Source organism: Bos javanicus, chromosome 1 (genome assembly GCF_032452875.1).
Source record: "Bos javanicus breed banteng chromosome 1, ARS-OSU_banteng_1.0, whole genome shotgun sequence".
NCBI classification, from domain to species: domain Eukaryota; kingdom Metazoa; phylum Chordata; class Mammalia; order Artiodactyla; family Bovidae; genus Bos; species Bos javanicus.
This window is the reverse complement of record NC_083868.1, coordinates 42,484,555-42,500,243: the sequence shown is the minus strand read 5'-3', so window position 1 is coordinate 42,500,243 and position 15,689 is coordinate 42,484,555. Positions and strand designations below refer to the sequence as shown.

At 39.8% G+C, this 15,689-nt stretch overlaps 1 protein-coding gene across 1 annotated transcript in view; it reads right to left on the bottom strand.

Annotated features, from left to right (window-relative positions):
- Positions 1 to 15,689, bottom strand: part of CRYBG3 (crystallin beta-gamma domain containing 3) — a 126,198-nt gene that overhangs the window by 18,364 nt on the left and 92,145 nt on the right. Inside the window, exon 17 of the mRNA XM_061437318.1 lies at positions 12,543 to 12,669. Within this exon, the coding sequence (XP_061293302.1) occupies positions 12,543 to 12,669 (127 nt within the window). The remainder of the gene's footprint in view (positions 1 to 12,542; positions 12,670 to 15,689) is intronic.

Sequence of the window (15,689 nt, the reverse complement as noted above, 5' to 3'; positions counted from 1 at the left end):
AATGTGGATAAGAAATGTGGATAAGAAAGAAAAAGAGTATTTAAACTTCATTAAAAAAAAACTCATCAGTCTATCAACTAAATATTTTAAATGGTAACAGTGATAATTAACAAGTGACAGCATGTGCTGGGCATCATACAGACACACACACACATGAACTACAGATAAATGTTTGTAAATGATGGATGGAGAAGTGTATATATATATATTTTCTAAGTTTTTTTTAACCTAATTTATTTGGCAACAAAATCCGACCTGAATAAGCAGAAGATTATTTATAATATTTATCCAATTTGTGTAGCTATAATTATATTTTGCTACAGAAATAGAAATATGTTTAATTATGGGGTACTGCCCAGAATATTTCTGGGGATACATGTTATCTGTGAACCAATGAATCATATTATTGTCTAAAATGTGAAAAATTCAAAGTCCCAAAATGCATTCATGTTCAGTCAGTCCAGATCAGTTCAGTCGCTTAGTTGTGTCCGACTCTTTGCAGCCCCATGAGTCGCAGCACACCAGGCCTCCCAGTCCATCACCAACTCCTGGAGTTCACTCAGACTCACGTCCATCGAGTCAGTGATGCCATCCAGCCATCTCATCCTCTGTCGTCCCCTTCTCCTCCTGCCCCCAATCCCTCCCAGCATCAGAGTCTTTTCCAATGAGTCAATTCTTCGCATGAGGTGGCCAAAGTATTGGAGTTTCAGCTTTAGCATCAGTCCTTCCAAGGAACACCCAGGACTGATCTCCTTTAGAATGGACTGGTTGGATCTCCTTGCATTCATGTTAGGAACTGCAAAACCATATTCACTCCTTTAATTCATGCAACTTTCCTTTGACATGGGTACGATTATTATCCGTGCTTTGCAGATGAAGAATTAAGGCACAGGTCACACACAAGAAGTAAAAGAACTAGAAACTAGACAGAATGGCTTCAGAGGCTGTGTTCTTAACCCCTTCACTACAGTTCTAAAATGTTCTAAGTAATTTCATCAGGTAGATTATTTTTGATTGGCAGGTGTGATACTATCTGATGTCATCTTGCTCAGCTGGGCAATGTCTATGACCCCCATTCTTACCTATCACAGCAATTTAACAGGTGTGTCCACCACTTGGGACTTCCCTGATGGTCCAGTGGTTAAGAATCTACCTAACAAGCCAGGGGATGCAGGTTCAATCCCTGGTCAGGGAACTAAGATCCCATATTCCGGGGAGCAACTAAGCCTGCACACCCCATCTATTGAGCCTTTGGGCTCCGGAGCTCATGCGCCACCACTAGGGAGCCTGTGTACCACAACTACTGAAGCCTGTGAGCTCTGGAACTGACGCACCTTGACCACTGAGCCCACGTCACCGCTAGAGTCCATGTGCCACAACGAAAGATCCTGCATGATGCAAGGAAGAGCTCATGTGCCATGACTCATGGTAGCCAAACACATACATAAATAGTAAATAAATAAATGTGAAGCTTGGAGACCCTGTGTACAAGTACTCTGCTGGAAGGATTACATTTACATTGGCACAACTTCTATATATATTGGATAAGATGTTTAAATCTAACTACTAAGCTTCAGTATTTTTCAAAACTATACAGACTTGAATATGAGCTCAAACAAACAATGGGGATGAAATAATTTCCCAGTTTTCAAGATGGTAAAGAGAACATATGTACTTTATATATTTTTTAATTCACTTTTTATCCATATAGAAAGTATTTGAGGTAGAATGAAGTCTGTCAAATGGTCTTTTCCTAACTTTAAAGACAAAGCAAATGTTAAATTGTATTGGTTAGCTCAGTGTCAATATGGAGCCAAGGCTGGAATCTTTCACTCCAGAGAGTATATAAACTGTAACTTGAAAGCACATAATTAAAAGATTTTTTTGAAATGAGCATATGTGGGGGTTAGAAGTTTGGTCTGTGTAATTACACAGACTATCTCTATAGAGCCTGTGTAAGACTATGGAGGGTGGGCACAGGTAGGAGAAGGAGCAAATAGAGAGAGAGAGAGAGAGAGAGAGAGAGAGAGAGAGAGAGAGAGAGAGAGAGAGAGATCTCTGACAAAAACATAACAAAAGGGAATGTCCTGTTCAAAGATCACATTTACTGGACAAAGGGGTCATCCCGGGAGTGAGAACGTGGAACTATTTTGTTCACCATTCCCATTTTTTATTAGAGGCTGGTACATGGCAGCTACTCAAAAAATATCTTGTGAAAAAGTCTGACTTAGTGTCTTAAAGACTAAATAAAGGTGCCTTATTCCAATTAAAAAAAAAAAGAAAAGAAAATTACTTGGACATGTTAATACAAAAAACAAAGCACCTGATAAAATCTTGTCTTATTTCTTATTGTTTAGAAGGAAGAAGACATTATTCAATTTAGCAAACATTTCTGAACTCCTGTTGCATGCCAGATAATTTGCCAAGTGCCTGAGATACTTCAGTAAGTTCAGTCTCTGAGCTGGAAGGAAGCTCTTGAGCTCTGATCTCCCCCAGGAAGTGTCCAGAACTTCCTTTCATGGGCTACAAAGCCCTTCACATTCTCATCTCCAGAGGTCTCTGCAGCCTCGTCTGCCAGAATCACAGTTAGCATCATCTCTACTGCGTTTTGGCATCTCACATCCTTATCTGCCTTAACCAGATCTTCACTCTTACAGGTATCTTTAATTGCCAAGTCCAGTGGAATTCTTCTGTCCCATCACCTGTCTCTCCCTATCGATTACCTTCCCCTCTCTGACATTTCCACCTTTCACTTTATCCTGGCTCTTTTCCTTTGGACAATAAACAGGCTTACTTATTTACATACCAACCCCCGCCTCCCAAAAAAAAAAAAAAAAAACAACCCATACAGACTTGTACACTGGCACTGTAGAGTTGAGTTTCAAATCACTGCTTGTATGGGAAAGGTGTTGATATTACCTCAGGATTATGCTAACTGGATAGACTCTAAATGTAACATGTTATTTTATTTTAAAAATACCTACCCGACAACATCACTTCACCCTGATCTTTGCCAAATGAACCATGCCTGAAACACTAAGAACACCTGGACTGAATTCAAGGACAGGAAGCATAATACACTGTGCTGTGTGCAGTGTGCACGGCACGTGTGTGCATACCATGTGCACCTCAGATGCCGTTCCAGTCCAGAGAAATGCCCAACAGTGTGCTAGCAAAAGGGCATTTGCATCATCTGCAGTGGTGCAAATTTAATAGACGCTCCTAAGTCTCTAATTAGACTCTAATACAAAATCTTCTAAGTTTGGTCTATATAAAACAAAATCATATAAATACTTCAGTCTATCAAATTTTGGTGTTGCACAACAAATATTAATTCTCGTCTATGAGCTATTATAGTACTATTGAGTGCTTTCATGTGCTAAAGCCTTCACATGCACTAGCTCCTTTAATCCTCATTTTATTAGACAAGAAATCTGAGGCTCAGGGTGGTCAGAAACATGCCCAGGGTCACTCAGCTAACAAGAAATGGTCTGTCAGACTCCCAAACCAAACTCTTCTCCAGTGGACCATAATCCACCTTATCAAAGCCTCTTTAATTTGGCTTAGAAAATCAGTTTCATCACAAATCTACCTTGCTAACTGGTCTTCTTCCTTAAAAAAAAATACTACATTTCAAAAAGAATAAATACTATTTAGATGACCATGTATCTAGTACCCAGAAATAATACCTTTTATTATATTTATATCAAACTGCATAAACAAGAAAAACATAACATGCAGAGCCGAATTTTAATCTCCCCGCTCCCTAGAGGTAACCACTGTGCTGAAGTTGTCAATCTTTCTAGCACTTATACATCCTTTGTTTTTAAACTTTATATAAATGGATCTTACTGTAATATCCATAGTAACACATGAACCTCACCTACTATACTGTATTTCCTTAAATGCTTCTGCCTTAGTTTGTTTCATCCATCAATGCTGCAACAAACATCCTTATTTTCCCCTCATCCCAATTGATTCTTCTTCCAGTAGTTTTATGTAAATAATACCACTTCTCTGCCACTGACTAAACTCTGCTGCTGTCAGATCTTCCAATATCTGTATCTGAAGTAAGGTAATAAATGCTACCTAATTACTGTTTTAATTTGCATTTACTTGCTCACTAGTGAATATGCTTTTTACATCCTAAGCCATGTTTCTCATATCTATGAACTGCCTACTCATATTCTGTGCTGATTTTTTAAATAAGGTTTCCTTTTTTCCCCCAAGTATTTTGAAAGAGTCCTTTTTATATCCTATACATTAAACCTTTGGAGCTTATAATATATTCTCCTAGTCTGTGGCTTGCTGTGGTAGTCTTAAGAATTGTCCTCCCGTGCCACGCTAAGTCACTTCAGTCATATCTGACTGTGCGACCCTATGGACTGTAGCTTGCCAGGCTCCTCTGTCCCTGGGATTCTCCAGGCAAGAATACTGGAGCGGATTACTATTCCCTTATCCAGGGGATCTTCCTGACCCAGGGATAGAACCAGCATGTCTTACATCTAACCTGCATTGGCAGGTGGGTTCTTTACCGTCAGTGCCACCTGGGAAGCCCAAATTGTCCCCCCATCTCCATGCAAAAAAATGTCTACACCCTAATCCCTGGGACCAGTGAATATGTTATCTGATGCAGCAAAAAGGGACTTTGCAGGTGTGATGAGTTAAGAATCTAGAGGTGGGGATATGTGTCTGGATTATCCATATAGGCTTAATATAATCACATGGGTCCTTAGAAGAAGAAGGCAGGTGGGTCAGAGACAGGATAGACAGCAGAGGGTGAAGTAATGCACTCTGAAGATGAAAGAGGGCCAAGGAATGCTGGGGACCTCTAGAAGCTGGAAAAGGTAACGAAACAGAATCTACCTTAGTGTCTCCAGAAGGAATGCAATCATACTGACCCCTAATTTTACCCCAAAAAGGCCCATTTTAGATTTCTGATCTCCAAAACTGTTAGATCATTTCTGCTGCTTTAAACCACTAAGTCTGTGGGAACTTGTTACAGCAGCAACAGGAAACTGATACACTTGCCTTTTACCCCTCCTATTACTGACTTGTACGTTTTGCATTTAAATCTATCTTGCTCCAATGTCATCAGCATAGTCTCCTGTATTTTCTAATTTTTTTTTCTTCCAATGTTATTGAGCTATAATTGACACATAGCACTGTATTGCTTCCCTAGTGGCTCAGACTGTAAAGAATCCACCTGCAATGTGGTAGACCTGGGTTTGTTCCCTGGGGTGGGGAGATCCCTGGAGGACGGGATGGCAACCAATCCACTCCAGTATTCTGGCCTGGAGAATCCCAATGGACAGAGGAGCCTGGCAGGCTACAGTCCATAGGGTTGCAGAGTTGGACATGACTCAGCACAGCACAGCACTGTATAGTTTTAAGGTGTATGACAAAATGATTTGACCTACATACACTGTGAAACGATTACCACAGTAAGTTTAGTGAATACTCATCATCTCATATAGATACAAAACAGGAAAAATAAGTCTTCCTCATGATGAGAACTGTTAGGATTTACTTCCTTAACAACTTTCATGTATAACATAGAGCACTGTTTATTATATTTATCATATTATGCATTACATTGTTTGGAGAAGGCAATGGCACCCCACTCCAGTACTCTTGCCTGGAAAATCCCATGGATGGAGGAGCCTAGTGGGCTACAGTCTATGGGGTCCCAAAGAGTCAGACATGACTGAGCGACTTCACTTTTACTTTTCACTTTCATACATTGGAGAAGGAAATGGCAACCCATTCCAGTGTTCTTGCCTGAAGAATCCCAGGGATGGCAGATCATGGTGGGCTGCCGTCTATGGGGTCGCACAGAGTCGGACACAACTGACGCGACTTAGCAGCAGCAGCAGCAGCATTACATTGTTAGTATTTATCTATCTTAGAACTAGAAGCTTGTATCTTTTGGCTCAGTTCAGTTCAGCTCAGTCACTCAGTCATGTCCAACTCTTTGCGACCCCATGGACCACAGCACAGGCCTCCCTGTCCATCACCAACTCCCGGAGTTTACCCAAACTCATGTCCATTGAGTCGGTGATGCCATCCAACCATCTCATCCTGTCATCCCCTTCTCCTCCTGCCCTCAATCCCTCCCAGCATCAGGGTCTTTTCACACGAGTCAGCTCTTCAGATCAGGTGGCCAAGGTATTGGAGTTTCAGCTTCAGTTTCAGTCCTTACAATAAACACCCAGGACTGATCTCCTTTAGGATGGACTGGTTGGATCTCCTTGCAGTCCAAGGGACTCTCAAGAGTCTTCTCCAACACCACAGTTCAGACGCATCAGTTTTTCAGCACTCAGCTTTCTTTATAGTCCAACTCTCACATCCATACATGACCACTGCAAAAACCATCAGATCAGATCAGACCAGTCGCTCAGTCGTGTCTGACTCTTTTCGACCCCATGAATTGCAGCACGCCAGGCCTGTCCATCACCATCTCCCGGAGTTCATTCAGACTCACGTCCATCGAGTCAGTGATGCCATCCAGCCATCTCATCCTCTGTCGTCCCCTTCTCCTCCTTCCCCCAATCCCTCCCAGCATCAGAGTCTTTTCCAATGAGTCAGCCCTTCATATGAGGTGGCCAAAGTACTGGAGTTTCAGCTTTAGCATCATTCCTTCCAAAGAAATCCCAGGGCTGATCTCCTTCAGAATGGACTGCTCTTGAGTTCTTCTTCACTTTCTGTCATAAGGGTAGTGTCATCTGCATATCTGAGGTTATTGATATTCTTCCCGGCAATCTTGATTCCAGCTTGTGCCTCTTCCCTCCATCCAATTACTCCTCCCCTTTCCTCTGGTAGGGGCTTCTGAAGTGGCTTAGTAGCAAAGAATCCTCCTGCCAATGCAGGGGACACAGGAGACTTGGGTTCAATCCCTGGATCAGGAAGATCCCTAGAGGAGGAAATGGCAACCCACTCCAGGATTCTTGCCTGGAAAATCCCATGGACAAAGAAGCCTGGCAGGCTACTGTCCATAGAGTCACAAAGAGTTGGACATGACTGAGCAACTGAGTGCACACATACACAATCCTCTGGTAACCACAAGTCTGATCTCTTTTTCTATGAGCTTGTTTGTTTTTGAAGTATAATTGATCTACAACACTATGTTAGTTCCTGGGGCACAATATAGTGATTCAATATTTCTATACATTTCAAAACTATCACCATACGGTCAAGTTGTCAACTGTCACCATATAAAGAAGCTACCTGATTGCTGACTATATTCCCTGCATTGTACATTTCATTCAGGTTTGTTTTCACATTTAGGTTGCCATTAATCCATCTGGAACTTATTTTTGGTGTTTGGAATAGAGCAAGATTCAAACTGTATTTTTTTCCATATAAAGGGCCAACTGTCTTTCATAATAGCCCCACTGAAATGCTATTCCTGTCACCTACCAGATTCCATTATTCATGCAAGTCAGTTTCTATGCTTTCCTATTTCACTCTTTAATTGGCCTCTCCTTGCACCTATACTATCTTAACTATTACTGATGAATAATGCAATATATATATATTTGGTAGGACAAATAAATGATCCTGCCTATTGTTCTTAAAATTAATCTTGGCTATTTTGAACCCCTATCTTTTCCAGATTAATTTTAGAATGAGTCCGTCATGTTTTACCTTCACCCTCCTCCTCGCAAAAGACCAAAGATTCTATAAGCATTTTGCTCCAAATTTTACAAATTTGGGGAAGACCAAAATATTTACAATATTGAGTATTTTCATCTAAAAAATCTCTCTCCATCTTTTATGTCCTTCAAGAAAGTTTTTACCATTTTCCTCATAAAGGATGTACTGGCATTATGTTAGATTTATTCCCAAGTATCCTATATTTTAATTGCTATTAATCTTGTATCCAGCTACTTTTAAAGAGTTCATATTAATCCTAATAGCTTATCTGTGGAAAGTCTTGACAATTTTGTTTCTTCCTTTATATCTTTTTTGGTTTTAATCTTATTAAAGTGTCTAAGATTGCAAAATGATATTGAATCAAAGTGGTGATAGTAGAGGCCATTGTCTTCCTCCTAAATTTAAAAGGAAACGCTTCTGGCATCTCACTTGGAAGCGTGATGTTTACTGTCGGCTTCTGTTGGCCTTCATTTTCAAAATGCACACAGTTGTTACTGCTATTAACTATACATGAGTTCATCTGAAAATTTTATAGTAACCAGACTCTTTCACACTTGACAAAGTCATTGCTTCCTTTAATCTGTGGCTGGATTTACAGTCTTCTTCTATTTATAGCTGTACCCCTTATTCATTACTCTCACACAGAATGAATTACTGCCTTGCCAATTCTTATTCTACCTTTTAAGATCATTTATGTCATCACAGTCATAAATTTCATTTAAACTTTTTCTACAACCTAATGTTGCAATGTTTCTTTTGCTTTGCCTGCTTATAGCTGCCAGGATTGGATTATACTTCAAAGGAGGCCAACTTCCATGCCAGGCCACCATGGAGACACTGAAGAAGTAGTAATGAGAAGACTGCTGCTCCCATGGAAACAAAACAAGAGCAGGTTACCTCACACACTGCTAGACCAATAATTAAAACAGTTTACTTAAGTTCCCCATCCACCTCTTAGCTCCTCATCAACTGTTTTGGGGACTGTTACATGGCATTGTTTTTGCTATTGTGTATCCTCAGTCATGTCTGACTCTTTGTGACCCCATGGATGGTAGCCTGCCAGGCTCCCCTATCCATGGAATTTTCCAGGCAAGAATACTGGAATGGGTTGCCATTTCCTACTCCAGGGCATCTTCCCAACCCAGTTTTATGGCATAACCTTATTGAAAACTAACCTACCATCTTATTCCCTCAGACCATGTGAATCCTAAGGCTGGACACAATGTTTTTCATGTCCAATTAGAAATATGCCCTGGATATTTATTCTGTTGAACTGGAGGCTGTCAAAGATTTAAAAAATACCTGTTCTAACAGTTTCTTTACAGGTGAGTTAACTGAGGTCAAAATAAGTGATCTGTACAAGGTCACACTAGTGAAAAGCAGAACTCTATGCTTGCCACTTCTTTCACTGTAAAAAGTGACTGAAAATTATGCATTCATGGGCCTCTAGAAGGTAACATATGTCTGCACAGATATAATTCAGCCTGGAGCAAACTGTCATTTGCAAGACACACTGATCTTATATGAAGTATTAAGATTCTTCAATATCATGCTATTATGACACTTGAGCACTAAGTCACAGCATGTCTGGGAATGCCAACTACAAGCAACACCCTCATAAAACTCTGCAGTTTTAACTAATAAAAGCAAAATCAAAACATGAGCTCATATATATGTATTGGACTGCAAGGAGATCAAATCAGTCAATCCTAAAGTCAACTCAACTGGATGTAACATTTCCCCAAATGAATCCAGAATTACACTGACTGTGGCATAGGCAGCAATATTAACCAGTCTATACGAAAAGGCATATCAATACCTAAGTAGGAACATAGAGGGGGGAGAGGGGCTGTGAAAGGAATCAGAAAAGCAGGATAGATAAAGTGCATCTAAAATTTTCCAAAGGAAGGATACACAGCATCTCGAGAATGCTAACAACTAGGAGAGGAGCCTCTTCTGTGGGTCATGTTAGCTAGCTCAGGTAAACTACTCTTAAAGACATTTACCTCATTTTACCCGAATCTTAAATCTTCTGATGACTAATTCCATTTCCTGGGTTCTTCCAAAAAAGCAGAAAATGCTCAGGACAGAATTCCCAAGTATTTCAGTCATTACAATCTACCTAAAGCTATGACCAACCTAGACAGCATATTAAAAAGCAGAGACATTGCTTTGCCGACAAAGGTCCATCGAGTCAAAGCTATGGTTTTTCCAGTAGTCTATGGATGTGAGAGTTGGACTATAAAGAACGCTGAGTGCCAAAGAATTAATGGTTTTGAACTGTGGTGCTGGAGAAGATTCTTGAGAGTCCCTTCGACAGCAAGGAGATAAAATCAGTCAATCCTAAAGGAAATCAGTCCTGAATATGCATTGGAAGGACTGATGCTGAAGCTGAAGGTCTAGTACTTTAGCCACCTGATGCAAAGAGCCAACTCATTAGAAAAGACCCTAATGCTAGGAAAGACTGAAGGCAGGAGGAGATGGGGACAACAGAGGACAAGATGGTTGGATCGCATCACTGACTCAATGGACATGAGTTTGAGCAAGCTCTGGGGGATGGTGAAAGACAGGGAAGACTGGCGTGCTGCAGTCCATGGGGTTGCAAAGAGTTGGACACGAATGAATGACTGAACAACAACTACAAATCACCAGGTTGGCCTTCTGGTTTACCTGTCAGTCTCCTAGGTCTGATCAACTTAGGGTTTCAGGGCTACCAGGGTGAAGCATGGTTGACATCACCAAGGAAATGTTACCTGTTGAGGCTGACTCCTGGTCAATTTGCAGGTCTTTACTGGAATGCCCAACCTCATATTTCGCCACTAAACCTACTGCCGTTTATGTCTTGAAGAAAGCCCTTTCAGGACTTCCCTGGTGGTCCAGTGGTTAGAAACGTGCCTGCCAATGCAGGGGACAAGGGTTTGATCCCTGTCTGGGAAGATTCTATATGTCAAGGGGCAGCTAAGCTCATCGACCACAAGTATTGAGCCAGTGCACTAGAGCCCACATGAGCCACAGCTACAGAAACCTGCATGCCCTAGAACCTGTGCTCCACAACAAGACAAGCCGCTGCAGTAAGAAGCCTGAGCACTGCAACTGGAGACTAGCCTCTGCTTATCTCAACTAGAGAAAGCTGCACAGCTATGAAGACCCAAAAAGCCAAAAATTAATTAATTAAAAAATATAGTACACACAATGATTCAAAAATGCAGACCAAAAAAAAGACTTTTCAAAGATTCAAAACATATCTGGTAAAGGCATTAAGAAAGGTTAATGTTCTCTTTACATGAACTGAATATACTCTTTAATCAGTTCTTGGAGTGAAATGGCTATAGCTCACAAGTCCTCTCCAAGGGGCACCTTCACCAACACTGCTGTATCCCACAGGACCAAACCAAGGACATGCAACGGCACATTTCAGTTTACACAGAAACATTCTGTAGGTTTTCGCTCCTAATTTTTTCATTTTTGACTTCATGAATGTGGAAATGAGAAATAAAAAATGTGACTCCTCAAAGAAAAATAGTAATTCCATTCATTTGAAGCATCTAAGCATCTGTCTGTTAGTTTGATGACAAAAATATGCTAATAAAGTTCCTTTCCCAGTAAATGCAGACTACATTCCAAAGCTTTTTTCAACCTTATCAAACTTAGACTCACCAAAACACATTCTTTTTTTTTTTTTTAAACCAGTTCTCCTGCAATAAACAAGAAGCATCAGTAGCCACTTACTCTTTCTGAGTTGGTGTCTAAGGGCCACTGAGAGAGATCGGGACTCTATTTTTATTCCTGTACCTCTGCCAAGACTCTATTCTTAGCCTGATACCACAAATATTCTCTCCAGGAATGCCCTGTGAAAGAAGATGATGCTGTTGAGGCTGGGATCAGGATCCTGAGTAGGATCATCATTCCTGGAATTAGCTCTGATTAAAGGTCTGAGTCACTGCCATCACCATGGAGGGCTTCCAGTCATCACTGCATGAATCTCAGCTTTGACCAAATGCTCTCAGGGAATCATCTTAGCTGGACACCTTGAAAATATTCCAGATCTTTACCACTTCCTCTGCAAAGACAGCACTAACCAGGAACAGAATGAATGTCCCGGAGTAGTCATCCTGCTTTTCTCACACTTAAAATTCTGAGTAAATATGACAGAAAGGGGAAACCACTTACTCTATAAATGTAGCCCTCCAAGGTGGCCCAGGTAATTCTGCACACAGTAGGTAGGAAAGCCCTAGTTCCCCAAAACAAGGTTTAAAATCAATACTGATGGAGGTCCATGCCTTAAAAGTAACACTGTAAACCTAAGTAGCCAACAAGCTGTCATGTGACTTATCTAATAGAATGATGAAATGATCAGGTTATTAGCTTTAAAAGTTATAACCATGATACTAATAGCTAACACTTATTGAGTGCTTACCAAATGGTAGGCATTTTACAAGCACCATCACATTTAATATCCTAGTGACCGTATAAAATATTGGGTGGGCCAAAAAGTTTGTTACGGTTTTTCCCATAACATCTTTCAGAAAAGCCCAAACAAACATTTTGGCCAACTTGATACTATTATCTTTTATAGAAGAGAAAATGAAGTAACCTTGTCAATGTCACCCAAAGTGGTTAAAGTATTCATTTAAGCTCAAGGGTATATTAGTTGGCTTTCTAAGTTTTGCATTCTACTCAAAAAAAAAAAAAAAAAAGGAAGAAAAGTATCAAACTTAGGTTACTTGGATTTCATGAGTAAATCTCAACCTTATAATCTACAAGCAAGTTACTTAAATTTTTATATTTTTCCCTTGTAGCATGTCTTCCAACTTCACATTCTCATTCATGGTAATTAAACAGGACAAGAAAACATCTTATAAATATGCATTCAGCAAAGTACTTACGTAGTCAATGGGCTTCAGGGATTTGACTCTAGATGTTGGGCAGCCACAGGAAGTAAGGTCGGCATAGAGGCCTTCTTCTAACACACACTGATTAGTGGAAACACCCTCTTGGTAATACAGGAGCCAGCTGAAAAAACAAGCAGGGAAACTTCCAGTGAAACTGTATCAGTTGGCAGTTGGACTCATTATCATGCAGAGGGAAACAGGTTAGGAGTAGGATATAAAAGTCCTGGTGCTGATCAGCAGCAAATAGTCCGAGTAGATTTAAAAAGAAAAAAGCTACCACTATCACTTACTGACTGCTTACCATGTGCCACACTGGGTACTCCACGTGTGTTCTTTTACTGTGTACTCATTAATTTATGAGGGAGAAACATGTCCTTACTTTTATAGACAACACAACTAAGGATTAAAAAAATTAGGTGATTTGCCCAGGATTCCCCTATTAAATGACAGCTGAGAATTGACGGTAAGATATGTGCTGTAAGCTAACCATTAACTTAATTTGGTGCTTTAAGTATAAAAACCTGGGATTAAATTACAGTAATTATTAAGTGCTTCAACAGATCAGAAGTTCTTTTTGAGAGAATAAAAATTTTTACCCTTATTTAATAATGAGCTTGCTCTCAGTTTAGGCTGAGTTAGAAGCTAGACTCCTAAAATCACACACAAATATTTAAAACCTGACATCTACACAGCTGATAGCTAGCAGAGATTTTTAAAAGGAAATGAATCCTTTAGAATCTTCCACAGCAAATTCTCTTCAGTAGGGCACTCATCAAAATTTTCATTAAAACATGGCATTTTGGCAAGAAGGAGCTCAAGGGAGAAATTATATTGACTGTTACTACTTTAGCTTTGGTGAGTTTAACTTCTAGCCCTATATTTTAAGATCACCAGAACTGTACTATAGCTAGACAAGTTGAACGTCAGATATCCATAGAGATGCTTCATAACACAATTTACTGCCACGTCTCCTGTGTGATAAGCATTTTATTTTTTAAGGTTTTTTTTTTTTTTTGATGTGGTCCACTTTTTAAAATTATTGACTTTGGTACAATATTGCTTCTGTTTCACGTTTTGGTTTTTTGGCAGTGAGATATGTGGGATCTTAGCTTCCTGACCAGGGATCAAATCCACATCCCTCTATTAGAAGGTGAAGACTTACCACTGGAATGCAAGGGAGGTCTCTGTAATTACCATTTTATAGCCAATATTTATGACAAAATTTCAATGTGTTGGGCATGCAGCTAAGCCCTTACATGCTTTATTTAGTTCTTATAAATAGAGTCCTTTGAGGTAGGTACTATTATTATCCCAGTTACAGAGGAGGATTCTGTGGACAGAGAAGCTTGGTGGGCTACAATCCATGGGGTCACAAAGAGTCAGACACCACAGAGTGACTAACACACAGAGGAGGAAACTGAGGTTCAGAGAAATGGTCCCATTTGTTTAAGATTACATAGATAGGAAGTCATGACCTGGGCTCAAATACAGATCTCTAAAGCATTTGCAATCATAAGCAATCACCATAGTTCCTGTATCCTCTTATTAAAACTATTGTTTAATAAATCGCACATAAATATAAATAAAATATATAAGTAAAATGTACATTTTGTATGTAGATAGCCCTCCATATCTTCTGGTTTCCTACCTACAGATACGAAGGCCTGACTGTACTAAGCTACTTTACAGAAGGCACTTGAGCATCCATGGATTTTGGTATATGTGGGGGTTTCTGAAACCAATTCCTCACAGATACCAAGGGACAAATGTATACATAAATTATATATATATATATACACACACTATATATATATATAAAATATATATTTGTTTGTAAGTAAATAACATATTTCCAACATGAAGCAATACAGATGACTAATCTATCCTAGACTTCAGTGTCAGGAAAATATATTTGCCTCAAAGGGGGAAAAAAAAATCCAAAACTTCAGTGCTTTATCACAAAATTAAAACTTACCTTGCAAAATACTTTCATTTATCTTAGAAACTCAGAATCGAATACTAGGAACAAAATTATTTCAGGCCCTTGGTATATAGATTTCTCACAAAAAAGCTGCAGCCAATCTATTCAACTGTGTCCTGCTGCTGCTGCTGCTAAGTCACTTCAGTCGTGTCCGACTCTATGCGACCCCATAGACTGGACTATGCAGCCCACCAGGTTCCCCAGTCCCTGAGATTCTCCAGGCAAGAACACTGGAGTGGGTTGCCATTTCCTTCTCCATCAACTGTGTCCTACTTGATGTGTTTTCATATTGTAAAAACTTTCACATCCTTCTTGGAAGTAAGTATAAACACAGTAACATCCAAAGAGGTTCAAAGTAGTGAGGATCACTGGAAATCAGAATGGGAAAAAGACAGCCTAACTTAGGGTTAGTCGAGAAGGTTAATAGAGGAAATGAAGATGGACTGAACTTTAAAAATATATATGCAGATGAGTACTAAGCAAGGTTCATGAACTTACACCCCTGCAGGAGGCCAGGTAGGTAAATATAAATGAGCAGTGTACCAGGTGAAAAAAAAAACCTGGCGATATATCCTATGGTACATTGGGGAGCACACACGCCTCTACTCGATGCCAGCTATTAATAATTATCAACAAAGGTGAATGTTCCCTCATTTTCCAAATCTTCTGATTTCTTTAACAGAAGGTGAAAAATAGTTTCTTCTGGAAAATATCCTAAATCTTAGTAATGATACGAAAAAACTTTTTAAACATAGCATTTAGGCCAACCAAGTAATATCCACTGACAAGATCCACTTGAAACCTATACACTTTTGTTAGGGAGGAAGTTAGGTATGAGCAAAGAGGGGTGGGCCTAGCCAAAGATCTCTGAACAGCATCCCAGACACACCGGGGAGAGTTCACAGATATGCTACAAAATAACCAGAGAGATTTTTCCAACTCTTGCACATGTGTCCAGGGCACACAGTGGATACAAACTAATCACAGGGGCTTCCCCAAGTACCCTCAGGCAGCCAGGAGCCTATTAAGGGTTCATAAATATTCTACACATATATACAACTGACTATAACAGATTTAATTATGGGAAGACATACACACAGAGCCTGCTGTTATATAAGTTGAAACTGTCAATTGGCCTTGAGTGTTTGCTCATTTGCATT